The following is a 17,061-nucleotide window of genomic DNA, read 5'->3' as shown; positions in this document are numbered from 1 at the left end:
CTTCTCCGCCTCGCTTTTGAAAACTGCCCCCCTCCCCAACCTGGCGGCCTGGCGAGTGAAGGAGAGAGTGAGCCCATCTGGCTGCTGGTCCTGAGATACGTTGCCCACATCCAGGCCGATGGATTTCATGCCCAGATGCCAATCAGCCTCTGCCCACCCCAACCCCGGCTTTGTCTTTCAAAAAAAGAGTGATAAAGTAGCTCATCTTAAAAGTCTCCCTGTGCCCCTGGCATTTGAGGGGTGCTTTGCCACTGGGCCAGCAACCTAGGACACAGGCCCCACTCCCGACCGAGAGGGGGTCCGACCCCCCTCATTGCCAAGCTGGTCCAGCCTCAGAGGCGTGGCTTCCTGCTGGGAGGGCAACAGTCATTGGGCTGGCCAGGGCCGAAGAAGGGCTGGGGGCTGCTGCCCCGGGGGACCAGGGCTGGGGCTGCTGGCTTGGGCTCTTCCTCCTCCTCCTCCTCCTCCTCCTCCTCCAGCAGCTTGTCTGTCTCAAGGTCCAGAGCGCCCCCAGAGCTGCTGTGCTTGTTCTCCAGGCTGCAGAAGAAGGCGTGAGCACGGAAGCTGGAGCTCATGTCCTCTTGGATGCTCTCCAGAATCTGGACAAAAGACGGGCGCAGACGCGGGTTCTGCTGCCAGCACCAAGTCATCAGGTCATGTCTGGGAGGGGAGAAGGAGAAAGCCAGGAGTAGGCAGGAAAGGGGGTGGGGGGTTTCCTGCCTTCTCACATATCTTCAGCCAGGGATGTGCAGTCTTGAAGGCCAAGTGGGTAGGAGCCGCACTCCAGAAAGGAGTAAGGGGGCAGCCCCATCCCTAAACTGGGCAGCCTGTGAGTATTTCTCCACTAAGAAGCAGCTACCTGCTGCCCAGGTGAAGCTAAGTAGGTTTGGATCCAGGTGGGATTGGGAGGGGAGACCACCAGGGTTAGCTGGGAAGTCAGACAAACTTCCTGCAAGGCAAGGAAACGGATTCCATGTGCTCAGGGCGTTGGTGGGCTTAGCTCAAGGAGGCCGCCGTCTCTCTGAATGGTTCAGGGGGAGAGAGGGTGGGGAAAGGTTGCCCACAAGCCCACCCACAACCACACTTCTGGGAGCCACTCACAGCTTGTCGGGACAGTTCTCGGGCCTCTCCAAGACCCCGTTGTCCATCACAAAATGGAGCACCTGCTCGTTGGACATGCCCTGGTAGGGCTGCTCCGCCAGGGTGGCAATCTCCCACAGCACCACGCCAAAGGACCTGAAAGAGAGGGGGCTGAGAAGGGCCACCCCAGCCCAGCCCTGGGCTGCCACAGCCACCCTTGCCCAGCCCTGCCAAGGGTCTCCTTCCGAGACCTTCCTGCACAGCCAAGGGTGCCCTTTGCCCTTTGGGCTACAGATTGCCCTGGCAGCACTTAGACCCCCTGGGGAAAAAACCCTCCTGATGTTAAGCTACAATATCCAGCCGCTTCTGCTCACAGGGCCTCACCAGATGTCCGACTGAGTATTGAAGATCCCGTCCTTCAGGGCTTGGGGGGACATCCACCGGACCGGCAGCAGCCCTTTCCCCCCCTTCCGGTAATAGTCTGTCTCGTAGATGTCCCTGGTCATCCCAAAGTCTTTGGAAAGGAAGACACCATTGAGAGGACGACCAAACACGAGCCAAGCTTGAGGAGCAGAGGCGGAGAGAAGAGGCTGGCACGGACCAAAGCTTCTCCAAGCGATGTCCAAGCCACTCCAGGCTGCCGTGGGGAGCCCCTCTCCCTCCCCCGAACCTGCCCTGCCTCAGCCCCACCTCCAATCTTCACGGTGAAGTCCTCGGACACCATGCAGTTGCGGGCCGCAAGGTCTCGGTGGACAAACTTTTTGGCGTTGAGGTAGGCCATGCCATCGGCAATCTCTCCGGCCATCTGGATCATGTCCTTCAGCGACGGGGGAGGCAAGCCCGGGTTATTCTAGAAGAAGAGGCGGCCAAGGTGGTCAGAACAGGGAACTGAAATGGTGCAGGGATGGTTGGGCCTTGGGGATCATCCAGAGCATAACAAAGTCTAATTTGTTGCTGTGGGAAAGTCACGGCTGATGGAAGCCAGACTCCAAAAGGAAGTGTGGCCGGGAAGATCAGGTTTCCAGCCCTCCCCATCGCTTGGAATCGCTTTGAAGTCGTTGCCAGCCTTTAGGAGTCTCTTGCTTTGCTCCAGAGAGTCTCCACGGGGATTCAGCCCAGGCCACCTTGCCTGCAACCTGAGCCTTACAGGGTGGTGGTGGGGAACCCACCTCGGCTTCTGGGCGGAGGGAGCGCAGGTAGCTTTTCAAATCTCCCCTCGTCATCAGCTCCATGATGACCACTGCCGGCTGGCCTTGGGACACCACTCCGAGGAGGCGAACCTGGAGGCCCCAAGACAAGAGAGAGCAGGATGCCCATCCAGCGTTGGAGAGAGGGTTCAGGGGCCCTACCGAGCTCGGCCCTGGCCGGTCCCACCCCAGACCCATCTGGGTCCTGGAAGAGCTGTTGGGCTTGGCCCTGCTGAGGCCAGGACAGGAGTCACCAGGAAATGCCTGGTTTGGGAAGCGGGAGCTGCTTCCTGGAAAAGGCAGCCGTGTCCCCCCTTTCCATAAGTGCGGGAGGCCAAGTCCAGAGGCAATGAGTTTGCCCCACGTGCTGGCATGGGCAGAAAACGGGATGGGGTGTTTTTTCAGCCACCCACGCAGACCACACCAACACTTTTTGGGGGTTCCTCCTGGCTCTTTTTCCTGGCAGGAAAGAGCTGCCCCCCCCCCATTTGCTCTCGGCCTCTGCCCCTTACCACGTGGTGGCAGCGAAAGGCTTTCATGACAGAGGCCTCGTTCAGGAACTCGATGCGTTCCCGCATGGAGGCCAGCTCGTTGACGGTCTTCAGCGCCACCCGGGTCTCCTCGCCCTCCTGCTCCAGATCCTTGGCGATCCCCTCGTAGACCATCCCGAAGGATCCCTGGCCCAGCTCTCGCAGGATGGTGATCCGTTCCCGGGGCACCTCCCACTCGTCGGGGACGTACACTAAGGAAGGGGGTAAGGCAGGAGACGCTTGCCAAACACCCCCCAGAGGTGTCCTCAAATAGCCCCCAGCCATCCTGCTAGTTGGCCTTCCCTCCTTCCCTCCCTCCCTCCGTCCCTCCCTCCCTGCCTCTTCCTAGCTGGCATGGAAGCCGCCTGGGCACTCACTGTTGGAGGCACTGAAGTATTCGGGGTTGACCGAGGCATACAGCGTGCCGCTGGGGTACCCTTCAGCCCTCCTGCAAGGCGAGGATCAAGGGGGAAAGATCAGGGCTCGGGGAGGGGGACACCTGGATTGTTTTCAGGTGTTCCTGCATGGAGGCTGCCTGGCAGCCATTTGGACAAGGCAGACCTTGCTCAGCAGAGGAGGTGATCAGAAGGAGCAACAACCCACTGGCACGGCTGTCCCAATATTGCACATTTTCAGGAGTCCAACCCTCCTTTTGCACTTGGCAACACCCCCCCCCTCCCTTTCGAGAAAGCAACGTGCCTCTCGGACTTGGCAGCCAAGAAAACTGTCCCTGGTTTTAACTAAACTCAGTCAAGGGGCTCCCCGAAGCTCAGTCGGGTAAGCCATACCTCTTCTTATTGTACAAGAAGACGAAGACGGCCAGGCAGGTGATGCCGAGCATCAGGACCACCGGGGTGAGTGTCAGGAACACGTAGAAATTCCCAGGTTCCTCTTCCTCTGCTTGGAAGGGGGGGGTTGTGGGGTTTGTCAAGGGAGAAAAATGCAATTATCGCACCCCAAAGAGAACCACAAATGAACACAACCAGTGAGAACATGGAGCTTCTGCTGAGAGAAGATTGCTGGAGATCTCCCCCCCCCCCCGAGTGGTTTTCTCCTCCTCCTCCTCCTCCTCCTCCTCCCCCCTTGTCTAATCACCTGTTTAGGCAATATTTTCTTCCTCCCCCTTCACTTGGCCAAATAAACCTTTTGCCCTCTGTTTGACAACAGACTTCCAGCTGCTTGCCAGGCGAGTTTCAAGGAAGAGGCCGTAACGCTTTAAGGGCCAGACCTTGGTCTGTTGCAAAAGTTGGGGAAATAAACTTAAGGGGAAGACTCCCCATCCTTCCCAGGGGGTGTCTCTTGAGGGGATACTTAAAAGTGGTGGAACAATTAGGTGAGCTTAAACCTTTTTTCACTAAGTTCTATTACGTTTATAAATGGCTGGCAATTATCTTCTAAAGTAAAAATACTACAGAATTTAATCCTAACATTCCCTTTCTCTTATATATATTCCTAATCACTCTCCCTCTCCTTCTGTCTACCTATATCATCTATCCATCTATTATTTATGTTTTCCAAGCGTGGTTAATTTCCTCTGTGGCTGAAGCGACAGAACCTGGCTGCACTTTGCACAGTCCGTCTCCTTCTTAACTGCTCCCATTTGTCCTGTTTGCTGATGCGCCAGGACCTTATTCTGTCCAGTTTCCAGATGTCTGGACTACGATTCCCAGCATTCTCAGCAATGGCCAATCTGGCCAGGGAATTCTGGGACCTGGAGCCCACCAGGCAGGCTGCTCTGGGGCCCTGTTCTCACAAGCGAAGAGACAGATTGAAGGAATGAATATCGTAGCATCTTTTCACTGCAGGGGTTGGTAAAATAAGACCCCTGCCAACACTCGGGGGGGCCGAGACCCCGGAGCACGAGGGATCCCCCGCCCCTTTATCAGCACCGCATCTTCCAGGAAGAAGAGTGCCTTGAGAAAAGCCAGTCGGCTCGGACACTCACCTCCCCCGAGGATGTAGAAGGACATCAGGCTGGTCCAGGAGCCGTTTCCTGCCAGGGAGGTGGCCCGGACCCTGGCGGAGTAATTGCCAGGCTGGAGGAGGGCGAGGTGGTAGCCCCCGTAGCGGGCATAGCGATGGCGGGACACGCAGAGCACCGAGATGACTTTCTGCAAGGAAGCAGAGCTGAGGGGTGGCCAGAAGAGCCATTCATGGGCAGCGATGCCAAGAAACCGCCTGGGCCTCTGCCTGCCCCAAGACCCCATCCTCACCTCACTCTCCCGGCTGTACTTGATCTCGTACTTGAGAATGAGGCCGTTGGGGTTCTTCGGCTCCTGCCAGCGGAGGAGGACGCTGTTCTTGCTGGCCGGCTCCCAGGTCAAGTTCCCAGGGATGTTGTCGGCTTGAGCTGGCCAGGAGAAGGGCAAAAGCCGTTGGGCAAAACTAGGAAGACGGAGGGACTAGCAACTCAGTCTTTCCAGCCAAAGGAAGGGGGCGACTAAACGATATAATCTGAATTGACCAGAGGTGGATTATAATTTCCTGGATTATCTCAGGAAAACCGGACAGCTTTTACTCAGCAAATTTACTAATTGGTAACTTTTAGCAAGAAAAGGGTAACCCTCTTTTGGCTCACCTTCCGGCATCGTCCGAGCAAAGACGAAGGCCGCGGCACTGCACCCCATGGTCTGGGCCGCGTGGTTGCAGGCGTGAATGTCGATCCGGTACTCGGTGAAGTGGCGCAGGTTGGAGATGACTGTCCGATCCCGAACGACTTTATCCTCAAAGAGGCGGAAGTCCTTCTCCGTCTTAGAGTCCAGCTCAGCCTGGTGAGCCACGTCTGCGTCGCTGGGGCTCCCCAGGGCAGGCCAGGAGGCATTGGCATAGGCCTGGCTCCCCACGGTCACGGAAAAGGTGTCTCTGCGCCTCTTGGGGGTCCTGTCGCAGCCAGGTCAGAAGGGTGAGGGGGCAGCCCCACTGCTTCAACCCAAAGCAAACCTCAGGGAACATTTCAATAGGAGCCCCAGAAAAGCAGACTCCCTTCCCGTGAAGACTGTCAGAAGCTCACCGGTAAGAAGAGATCTTGTTGATGGAGGTGACTTTCCAAGGGGGTCTGGAGAAAGAGTGGGACAGAGTGGGACAAGCGGTTCCCGGCCCCCCTTCTTAGTCCCTCCCTCCAGCAGGGCCTCCACCATCCAGGGTGACCCACCTGGGCAGGATGATGGAATTATGGAGGAAGTTCTCAAACTTCTTCTGGAAAGACACGGTTTCCACGTTGGGCTGGCTCTGCCCGACGGGGCTGTGGCAGGGGCAGCACTGCTGGTCGGCGGTGTCCTCGCGCTCCTCGCTGTCGCTGGTGTCGAAGCGGGTGTCTGCGCTGCTGGTGGGCAGACGGAGCCCTGGGCAGACAAGCGGAGACGGTCAGGCCGTGAGTGGGAGGCCAGAGGGGCTCCGAGGGGCCAGAGGGGCACCAGTCCTCACCTTTGTGGCAATAGTCATTGGCAAAGAGCTCCGAGTCCTCGGCCAGCTGCTGCCACAGCACCAGATAGTAGCTGAGGTTGCCGTTGGGCTGGGAGGGCGGCTTCCACCGGACGATCAGGTGGGAGGAAGAGTTGGACATGGAGATGACGTCCCTGGGCACCGTGGGCACTGTGGTTCGGAGACCAGGGAGAAGATGGCATGGGAGGGTGGTCCTCGACTTACAACAGTTCATTCAACAACCGTACAGTTACAACGGCACTGGAAAAAAAGGACTTAGTGCCCTTTTTTCACACTTGTGACTGCTGTGGCATCCCCGTGGTCACATGATCAAACTTCAGATGCTTGGCAATCGGCTCATATTTATGACGGTCGCAGTGTCCCATGGTCACGTGATCCCCTTTTGCGACCTTCTGATAAGCAAAGTCAACGGGGAAGCTGGATTCACTTAACAACCATGTGACTCACTTAAGAACTGCAGTGGTTCACTTAAGAACTGTTGCAAGAAATGTCGTAAAGTGGGGCAAACCTCACCTAACAAATGTCTCACTTAGCCACAGAGCTCCATTGCGGCCATAAGTCGAGGACTACCTGCATTGCTAACGCGCTTGTCTTTCCAGCTGCCAGAGAAGGCGGCCTGCTGATGGGGTGGAGAATTGAAGGAGAGGACTCTCCTCAGGGATGGGGAGACATGGTGCTCCTGGCCCCTCACCTGCAGGCAGGGTGCGGACGTAGACCACCTCACTCTGGGCCCCGAAGTTGCGCCTCTCCTCGGCGGTGGTGAGGCTGATGGCCCGCACGGCAATGGCGTACTGCGTCCACGGCTTCAGATTCTGCAGAGTGACGCCCGGCTCCTGGTCGTGGCTGAGGGGAAGCTCCACGTCCACCAGGTTCCAGCTGTTGGCCCCACAGGTGTCCTGCCCGACATACTCGCTCACGTCCTGGACGGGGCTGTGGGAGGACGCCTGGCTCAGGTGCGGCCACGGAGCCCTGCCCAGGGCAACTTCAGTTGGGGTGGGGGTTGCAAGACCCCAGACCTCGCCCCCTCCCATGGGGAGGATTCCTTGGGGGGAGGACTCTACCCAGCACCTACGATTCCTTGTAGTAGACAATGAAGCTGAGGAGGTCCGGGGACTCGGGAGACTGGTAGCGCTCCCACTTGAGCACAATACGGTCCGACTCGGTGGTGTTGGACACAAAGCGGAGTGTTTGGGTCTTGCCTGAAAGGGGGAAGAAGGCGCTCAGGGGGGCCCTCAGAAAAGACAAGGAGAGGGCGTGAGAGGGGCTGCGGGGGAAGGGGGAGTTTGGAAAGAGCAAAGCCAGGCTTTTATCTACACCGAAGCAGCAGGGAAATTTCGCCATCACCCGAAAGAAAATGGATTAAAAAATATTGGTTTTGGTGCAAGAAATTAGTAACCGAGATGGTGAGTTGACTGGCTGCAGAAAAGCGGCCTTGATTTGAGGATGGAGCCGTTAAGTATAAGGCCGGGGCACATCCTCTCCTCACCCTTTCCCCACCAACTCACAAGAGGCTTGATCCCCGTTCGTCCGGGGGTTGATCTCCGCCTTGTTCTGCCTGCCCTTGGTCCCCGTGACCTCCTCCATCCGAAAGATCTCCGAGAGACACAGCTTGGGGTTAAAGGCAAAATACACCTTCCCCACCGGGATGGACAGGCGGTGCTGGCTCCAGTCCCACAACTGCTGCAAGTTCTGGTTGTCCAGCACGTACAGGGTGTAGTTCCTGAGGGCAGAGCCAGGGGTGAAATCTACTTACCTTCCTTACTGGAACAGAAGTGCAGGCACTGCTCTTGCGCGCCAGCAAAGCGGTCCGAATTGGGAGCATTTCACCCCTGGGCAGAGCCAAGGGTGGAGGTGGGATCAGGGCCCCAGCTTGCAGGATCAGGCCCTTAGACCCACTGCCCACCCCTCCAGGTTCCCCAGCCAAGCCTGGCCCTCCTGGCTGGCCCTCCACGGAGTACAGGAGGCCAGCGACTGTTCTCACACCAGGCAAGCCCCTAGCAGCGAAGGCTAGTAAGCAGGAGCCCAGCCGCCTCCCCTTCCTCCGTCAAGCAGGCGGGTTTCTGGCTCCTTTGGTTCCCGCTCACCCGTCCACCATGGAGTCTCCCCGGATCAGTTTGAGGTTCCTGAAGAAGCTCAGGGAGATGAGAGCGAAGGAGTGCCGGATCTTCAGGAACCCCGTGATGGTCTCAATCAGGCCGAGGCTGCTTTGCAAAGTGGAGGCCAGATTTTCTGCCCAGGTGGAAGAGGAGGAGACAGACAGCTGTCAGCCAGGCTGGATGGTACAGCTGAGCAGGACGTAGCCACACATGGGTGTGGGTGGGAGGGAGGGACCCTGGTGCGAATTGACGCCTCCTGCACGGGGCGCAGGAAGCAAAAGGAAGCCACTCACCGCCCCGGCGGATGTTCACAATCAGGTTCCCTTCGATAAGGGTGCAGCCGGCCAGGTCCCGGGCCGCCCGGGTGGAGTCAATGGTTTTGGTGCCCACTTTGCACTCCTTGGGGCACAGGCCCTGGCACTCATGGCAGACGAGGCTGAAAGGAGGAGGGAAGGGAAGGAAGAGGGGCTGAAGATCACCCACCGTTATTCTTCCCAAGCGATGCACAGACAGACTGTGGGGACCAAGAGGCCTTCCCATCCACTCCACCCCCCAAATGGCAGCCGGGACGGGTGGGCCCTTGTCTCTCGTGGCAACACAGGTCTTGAAAACTCTCTGGTAATCTCCCCCCCCCCACCGCATCCGTGGGATCAATTGGGGACTTCTGGGGTTTGAGGAGCCCTTTAAAGCGAAGGTGGCCAGACTTGCTGTGCGCGGAAGTCAAGCCACTTTAACGATGCCGGTGATGGGGGAGAAATTAGCTTAATGGGTTTTTAAAGATTGCAGCCGCTCTGCCAGCAGTTATTAAGTGCTCACACTTGTGCTAATGAGGGAAGAGACTTCCCGCTTCAGACGTCAAATTCAGCCTCTACAAACATGTAAGAAGCCGCGGCCGGCAGAAGAGCCAAGCCAGAGGGGGGGAACTGGCCCCCGGACCACTCCTCACCTGCTCTCGTTCTTCTGGAAGCCCGGGGGACACTCGGCCAGGCACTGCCTCTGGTGGATGACAAACCTGGAGGAGTCCCGAAGGTTTTCGGAGATCTTGCGCAGGCTGCCGCAGTGCTCCGCCGTCACGCAGCGCCACTGCTCGTACTCGTAGGTGAGGTCCGGGCAGGAGCTGAGGCAGCGCCCGTTGAAGTAGAAGTGGCGGCAGGCCACGCAGGCCTGGGGGTCCCCGGGACGGCTGCAACCCCCCAGGCATTCCGGGTGGCAGCATTCGTCCTTGCTTGTACAAGCGGCGCCTTTGCACGGACACACTGAAGGGCGGGAGAGAGGGGAGGGGCGGCTTTGGCAAGGATTTGGCCGGGACACTTGTCGTCGTCCCCCCCCTTAAAAAAACCGGGCTGCTGATGCTGATGCTCTGCTGATTTCCAGTTGCCTCCGAAAGGTTCCTCCGGGGAAAAGGGGAAAATACTTTGGCCCTCAGTGCCCCTGTGAAGACTTTGGATCTGAAACTCTCCTTCCCAGCCCAAACCCACAGATTTATACCCCATCTTTGGGGGGGGGGTGTTCCATGAACTGGCTCTCCACCTCACTAACAATTTCAGCCCCATCCAAACCTTGAAAGTAGCTTCTGTTGTTGGTCTCTTGCCTGGCTTGGCCTAGCAAGGATTTGTGTCAAAATGTATATCCTTTTTTATTTACAAAACACAATTTTTTTTTATTTGGCATAACCGAGCTGTGCGCTTCCCAGCCAGTCTCCCTCGTTCATTTGGTCGTTTTCAGGTTTTAAGACTGGCTGTTTAGGCAACAAGAAGGCAGCCGATGTTCCTGGTTGCCAAACAACTAACCTTATCCCTGCATTGCTCAGGCTTGGAGGCCAAGAATCAGGAAATCAGGTAGCAAATCTGGAGGGTTTGGGGTCTCAGCTGGAGGGAGGAGGAATCGGGGCCTTGAGCTACTGGGCCCCTCTTATGCGGCCCCCTCGACACTCGGCTCTTGGCAGGAGGAGGTGGCCATTAATCAAACGGATCTATACCTGAGATCGACTGAACCCCAAACCAGAAACAAGGAGAGGGGGAAACCCCACAAGCTCTGGAATCTGAGCTCCCCCTTGCTTTCAAAGGTCAGAGTTCTAAGTCCAGAGCAAAACATTTCAGCAGCAAAGAAACAATCTTCAACCCAGAACTGATCACTGTAAAAAGGTTTCTTCAACCTTGGAGATGGTGCATCCCTGTCCTTTTAGGGGGGCTGCGGGGGGGGGGGGTTGGTTTTCTGCTTCTTCTGGGGCCTCTTCCTGGGGTCTGCTCCACAGCTGGGATGCCCTGCAGTGCAGTCCCCCATTGGGGCTGATGCGACCAGTGAGATCAGTGCCCGCTGCCTGTGCCAAAGGCCACCTGCGTTTGGTCTGGTTCCTTAGGGGGGGGCTGGCAATTCTGCCCCTTCAGCCACGAGGAATTGGTCAGCCTTCCAAAGACAAACTCGTGGGCTCCTCGCCCCCCACCGACAGAGATGCGCCCAGGCGGGCAAGCAGCCAATTGCCCCCCACCCCTTTTGCAGGAGACGTGGCCGTCTGTTTGCATTAGCAGCCCTGCTGTTTACAGAAAACGGGCTCCGGGGAGACTTCGCGGCCCTTTACGAGGGTTTCACAAGAGAGAGAGAGAGGGAGGGTGGGAGAGAGCGAGACCCAGAGAGAAAGGCGGCGGGGGGAGGGTGAATGCGAGAGACGCAGCCGCTTTCGAGGAGAAGGATCGGGCTGCGCGCCTCGCCCTTCTCTTTTGCGCGGCGGGCTCGCACCTGGCGGGAATGGGGAGTGCATGCGCCCCCCCCCTTTTCTCCCTCGGCTGAGAACTTGAAGCAACTCTTTGGGACGGGAAAACTGACCCCAGCGCCCCCTTCGCCCGCCCACTGTGCACGTGTATAATAAGCGCGTGGCGCCTTCCCACGACCCGTGACTGCCCTGGTCCTTCCACCCGGCAGCCCGCGTGGGGGACGCACCTTTCTGGCAGTTGCTGGACGTCCAGCAGCGGTACTCCAAGGCTCCGGCCAGGCCGGCGGGGGTCTGCACGCAGGGCTCCTCCCCGCCCAGGATGCCCGGGCAGACGTCAGCGCACTCCTCGGCCGGCTTGTTGTGCAGGATGATGTTGTGCTCGAGCGCCGGCGGCGGCTGCAGAAGCGCCCAGTCGATGGTGGAAATGTGGCAGAGCTCCTGGTTGCGCTCGATCCTGACCGAGCCGTTGAGCACGTTGGTCAGGCTGCGCAGGCCGATGTCGCGCAGGTGCGGCATCTCGAAGATGACCAGGGCGTAGCTGAAGAAGAGGCTGGCCCCGCGGATGACGGCCAGGCGTGGGAAGAGGTCGCGCAGGCTCTCCAGCCCGTAGACGCGGAAGAGCAGCAGGTACTCGGTGATGAGCACCAGGCGCGGGAAGGCCAGCGAGCGGAAGTCCTCGCTGGCGGCCGTGAACATCAGCAGGATCTGCAGGCTGCCCTCGATGACCGAGCAGTTCTCCAGGCGGCGCAGCTGCGCGGGATCCACGCGGATGTCCATGCTCTCGCAGACTGCGGGGCCAAGCGGAAAGTTAGGGAACCCGCAGTCCAGGAGCCGTCCAGCCCCTTTCCTACCCTCTCCCCGCTCCTTGGGCAAAAATGCAGGCCAGAGATTGGGTCGGGGATGGCCCTGCGTGGTTTAGGATGAGGAGCAATGAAATGCCCCCCCCAAGAAAAAAGCTCCCAAAGGAACCGGCCCCACTCTGACTTCCTCGGATAAGGGAGTGAGTGCCTTTGGGCACCAGCCCTCCAGAGAGATGTGTTGGAGCAGGGGTCTCCAACCTTGGCAAGGTTAAGACTTGAGGACTTCAACTCCCAGAGTTCCTCAGCTGGCTCTGGAGTTGAAGTCCCCAAGTCTTAACGTTGCCAAGGTTGGGGACCCCTGTGTTAGAGGGCTGGTGTGTCCCTGCAGGTGCTCCCTTGCAGCCAAGTGGGGGTGTCTTGCCCAGCCTGGTCTGTGCCAACTGCCTCACGAGGGGCCTCTTGTCCTTGACCTCATGTCCCCAACGTCATCTGGGAGGGCGCCTGGTGAGCAGGGCTGCCATCTGGCCCCTGCCTTGGAGCTGAGCACCCCCCCACACCTGATTTGGCATTTGCACAGGAGCCCCAGGCCCCCTGCCCATGCCTGCTGCTGCAGTGCCAGCCCTAGCATCCCCCAAGCCTGGCACCGTCTGGCGGTACAGCTGGCCCAGCAGCTCCTTTCTGGCAGCTGGATTCCAGCACTGGAGGGGGGGTCTTTAGACGTCTTCAAAGGCAACTTAGAGGGTCCACTTTATTAACAGCCCCCCCATCCCCTCCCAATCCCTCCCTCGTCCATTTCTGCTTTTATCAAGTAGCCCTCACAATTGCTGGGGGGGCATAAGAGCTCAAGCAGAAAGGAGCTGGTGCCCAACCAACATCCCCTCCACCCCCACTTCTGCCTGTGGGCTCTTTGTCCCCCCCCCCTTCCTTGGGAAGAACCTTCTGCAGAGAGAGAGAAGGGCTGGGCTCAGCTACTGTTTTTAAACAGGGGCTCTTCTCTCTTCCTGGCTTTGTGTTTGCTGAGGCTCTGAAGAGGAGGAAGAGGAAGAGGAAGAAGGAGGAGGAAGGAGAAAGAGGAGGAAGGAGGAAGAAGAGGAGGAAGAGGAGGAAGGAAGAGGAAGGAGGAGGAGATGACCCCACAGGTGGTGGGGTTGATATCATGGCAGCCAACTTCCTGGCATTGCCCAGCCCTCAGCCCACCTCCTTGGGGAGTCATGCCCAAAAAAGCATCCCTCCTTCTTTTTAAAGAAAATGGCAGAATTGGCGGTGGTACCTTCAAACCTCCCTCCGTGGAGCCCAGAGAGGGAGGCTGGCATGGGGGACCAGCCTGTCCTCTGCCCTGGAAGGAGGTGGAGCCAATGCATGACCCCATCCAGGAACCCAGCCGGTGGATCCTCACAGCAACCCAAACTCAGCATTAAGTTTAATGGGAACAGAGTTGGACGGGACCGTGGAGGTCATTTAGCTCACGCAGGAGACCTGCACTAGGGATTCGAACCAGCTCAGTGTCTTAGCCACCGAGCCACCTCGTCATCCTTTGATGGACTCGGCCGAGCCTGTTCTTTGACCCAGAGATGCCTCTCTCTTCTGAGCCTGATGTGGAAAAACCTGAAGGGGGGCATTGATAGCTTTGCTTCCTTGCCGGAAAATACCCAGAAGAATCGATCAATATCTGCCATAGGGTGGAAACCGAGATGTAGAGGGAATCAGGACTGGATTTGGCCCAACCTTCCCCTTGGTCCTTTCAGTCCTGTGACTGGCTTCCGGGGTGGTCCTTTGCTTCTGCCCCCCTCTTTCTCTTTGGGGGCAGAAAAGAGGGACCCCCAAATGCTTTACTCCATTCCCTGCTTTTTAAAAAAAAACAAAAAAAAAACCCAGCTTTTCCTTTTAAAAACGGCAAGAAATTGGCAGGAAGTCTGAATTAGCAGATGCTGCTAATTAATGGCTTGTTAATTGATGAAATGCCTAGTTAGGTTGCCCATTGGCTTTGCTGAAAGGCACCCCTGCCAGTTTCTGAACCCGGGCGCACGTACCCCTTCCTGGCTGCCATCCTGATTCCAGCTAGGAGCCTCAATACAATTGAAGGGGTGGGGGGAGGGGGGAGCCAGTCCCTAGAGAAATGCTCCTGCCTTCTCTCCTACCTTGGGGGGGGGGTGGGGAGTGGGAGAGGAGGACCTTCCCCCAGCCGGACTGGCTGAAGTGGCTTCCTGAGGACTGCTCTGTTTTGGCTCTGCTTGTTTGACAACACCCGAAAGTGTCTTTTGTGCCTATAAATCCCGCAAGAGGACAGAGAACAGGAAGGGCGTGTGTGTGTGTGTGTGTGTGTGTGTGTGTGTGTGTGTGTGTGTGTGTCCGGGATGGACTTGGGACCCTCATGGGTGGGAGGGGGTCTCCAGCTCTGGTCAGCACCTGCATCTCCAGAGGGATGGACTAAGGGACGAAAGGACACCCCCGTTTCCTCTCCCTGCCCCCCCTCCATTTCAGAACTGCAACAGAAGTGGCTTGGAACCTGCTAAGCCATGTATCTCCCCCCCCACCCTGATCACTCCGCACCCCTGAACCCCTTGCAGAGAGGGGGGCGGCTGCAGGTGGGCCAGGCCTTCTGTGTTGGGGCTCTGCCTTCTTTCACCCTGCAGACCCTGTGAAAACACACCTATTCCATCTAGCTGGGCTGGCTTGGTCCCATCCTCTCAGTTTTAATTGAATTTGGTTTTAATTGGGTTGTTTTTAATATCTTGGGCTGAAATTATTTAATTGTTTTTTAAATAGTTTTTAAATTTTATATGCAATGTTTTATCTTGGCTGTACACCGCCCTGAGTCCCGCAGGAGAAGGGCGGTATAGGAAAAAAAAAAACAGACCCCTGTAGCAGAATCGAGATTGCTCAACCCCCCCCCACCCATTCAGAGGAGAGTTTCTCCACCCCCCACCAGGACTAATTGCTTCTCCCTTGGTGGATTCCCCCCTGCAGAAGCAGCCTTCGGCTGGCACCTGTGAGCAGAGAGGTGGCTGAATGTCCAGCAGAAACGCTTCACCCGGGGGGGGGGGCGGTGCCAACGTGAGAGAAAAGCAGAACCGCTCTTCATTTGCAGAGTTTGCCCCCCCCCCTCTTCAGATGCCAACTGAGGGAGAGGAGGAATGAAGAAAGTAGAAAGGGACGGAAGAAGGAAAAGGGAAAAAGAAGAGGAAAGGTGGTGGTGAAATAAAGGAGAGGAAATGGTAAAAGAGCAGCCCCGAACAATTGAAAGTGAAAATCAAAGGATAAGATCAATAATGAATGATCAATTATGGATAAGAGACTGTACGTTAAAATAGGTTTCTGAGATGTAAGTAAAATGTATTTGGGGGGGTGGGAAAAAAAGAAGAGAGAGAGGAAGATATGGTGAAAAACGATGTATTTGTGAAATAATAAAAAAAAAAAGATGCCAACTGCAGACAATGGGCTAATCCAACTGTCTCTTCTGGCGATATCAGCAGAGGGACCCTCAGCTGCCTCCCATGAATCCTGTTCTAGAAAGAGACACTTTCAACATAGTTTTTTTCAGGTGGGTCCTCCCCCTACTTGGTAGAGGTAAACGGGGTGGGAGGGAGGCTGCTTTTCCTTCCTTAATTACAACCCCCAATTCTCTCAGGGGAACCCAAATGCCAGTTTCTCTAACAGGCCCTTTTCTTTCGGGAGCTGCCAAGAGCTGGGTTTCTCTCTCTCTCTCTCTCTCTCACACACACACACACACACATTTGAAGGGCTTCCCTCTTTCTGGAACCACTAGCCAAGCTCACACAAGGTGCTAAACTCTGAATGCAGGTTACTGAACCATCACGGGTAATTTTGGCTTGAGTTGCCTTCAAATCCCAGCATCCAGTGGATGGAGCCAGCTGTTGATGCCCCCTGTAGGCTGACCCAACCCAGCTCCATTGAGCTCAGCTTTCCCCCCCCTCCCCAGCCACCCTACCCAGTGCCAAGGCGTGTGCCCTGGGCACCACAGATTGGGGGGGGGGGGGGCAGCAGGGTCCTGTGCCTTTGTGCCTGGCCGGAGGCTGACCTCACTCAACCCAGAAGGGACTTACTTTCCGGAGAGGCTGGTGCAGGGCCGAGCCCCAGCAGGCAGAGGAAGAGCAGGGCCCCCCAGGCGGGCCAGAGGGGTGCACCAGGGACTCCCCTTCTCCCCTTCTTCTCCATGGTCCATAAACAGCCCAGCGCTGGCAGGAAAGCGAGTCGCATGTGGCAGGGCAGCCCGCAGTGCTTCAGACGGGCGGGGGCCAGGCTGGCTTCTCAGCTGGCAGCAGCTGTGGATTATCGTTTGGTGCCAGGGGGGCACAAGAGTGACGAGCACCCTGCTGTCTGCCGGGCCACTGGTCTGAAGCAGGGAGGCAAGGGGCCCTTGTCCCCGACCACAAGCATCCTCCGGCACGGTCCCACTGCAGCGAAAGGGCTGGTAAAATGGAGGCATGGCCAGGCCACAGCCCCAGGTGTGGCAGGCGGCTGGGTGGGGCCGGGCCTCTTTCCTCCCTCGTGCACGCCCCCCTCCCTCAGCCCTGCCTGGCCTTCTGCCGGGGCTGGATGCGTTCCAAGGGCTGTTTTCACCTGTTACCTTCAAAATATTTAGCCTGACAACTCCAGCGAGATGGGCTCGGACCCACAAGTGCTGCCCTTCGTGTTTGGTCAATAAGGAGGGGGAGCCACAGGCGCAGACGCTTCCCCTAACCTCGTTCAGGGGGAGGAATTTGGAGAGGGGGGGCAATGGGAAAGGGAGCAGGAAGCTGCCCCCAGGCTCTCCAGATGACCACTTCAAGGTGACCCCCATCGTCAGAGAGGCAGAGCACCCAAGGCCTTTCGGCTCTTCCCCCTGCAGGTTCTTTCCCCCTGGATCTGGGGCACCTATGACCCACGGGAAGCTAGGAGGACATTGTGTGAGGGTGCTCGTGCCCTTTAATTTGGGGGTTTTCCTCTCCCCCCACCAGTAGGCTGAGGGTTCTGGCACTCAGCTGATGAGGCTTGTTTTCTCTGCTGGGCCAGTGGAAGCCCCGATTCTGCCCGATGGGTCAGCTGGGGAAGGCTATTGGCCCTTTTCCCCCAGAGAGGTAAGTTGGCACAAGAGGTCTCAGTACTGGGAGTGGACTGCCCTCTGGTGGCCAGCACTGCCTCCTGCAGCCAGCTGGAATGGCGTTTGCTGGAGGAGGGGGGGGGGAGACCTTTTGGGGGGATGTTTTGGCTCCGGGT

The 17,061-nt window shown here is 57.5% G+C and overlaps 1 protein-coding gene across 1 annotated transcript; it reads right to left on the bottom strand.

Moving 5' to 3' along the window:
• Positions 1-332: 332 nt before the first annotated feature.
• Positions 333-16,020, bottom strand: INSRR (insulin receptor related receptor). The gene is made up of 22 exons (XM_070951160.1): positions 15,909-16,020; positions 11,272-11,832; positions 9,281-9,590; positions 8,628-8,770; positions 8,323-8,467; positions 7,744-7,958; positions 7,311-7,437; positions 6,930-7,168; positions 6,221-6,388; positions 5,949-6,138; positions 5,808-5,852; positions 5,376-5,677; positions 5,011-5,147; positions 4,743-4,908; positions 3,586-3,694; positions 3,175-3,245; positions 2,780-3,009; positions 2,250-2,360; positions 1,771-1,930; positions 1,465-1,594; positions 1,102-1,236; positions 333-660 (listed from the first exon to the last, which is right to left on the bottom strand). Exons 1-22 carry the CDS (start codon positions 16,018-16,020, stop codon positions 333-335), a joined length of 4,134 nt encoding a protein of 1,377 aa, XP_070807261.1.
• Between the last annotated feature and the right edge of the window lie 1,041 nt (positions 16,021-17,061).

This window comes from Pituophis catenifer, unplaced genomic scaffold (assembly GCF_029215685.1).
Source record: "Pituophis catenifer annectens isolate HBS135680 unplaced genomic scaffold, rPitCat1.0.hap2 SCAF_10, whole genome shotgun sequence".
NCBI classification, from domain to species: Eukaryota; Metazoa; Chordata; class Lepidosauria; order Squamata; family Colubridae; genus Pituophis; species Pituophis catenifer.
Note: the sequence above shows the minus strand (reverse complement) of the source record. Positions and strands in the feature narration are given on the sequence as shown.

Excerpts from the sequence above, each read along its gene's own strand:
- INSRR (XM_070951160.1), bottom strand. The coding sequence starts at position 16,020 with ATGGAGAAGAAGGGGAGAAGGGGAGTCCCTGGTGCACCCCTCTGGCCC. Across the intron at positions 7,959-8,322 it reads GGAGACTCCATGGTGGACGG|GAACTACACCCTGTACGTGC; the intron begins GTGAGCGGGAAC and ends CTCTGCCCTCAG. Across the intron at positions 3,695-4,742 it reads CTTCTACATCCTCGGGGGAG|AGGAAGAGGAACCTGGGAAT; the intron begins GTGAGTGTCCGA and ends CCTTCCAAGCAG.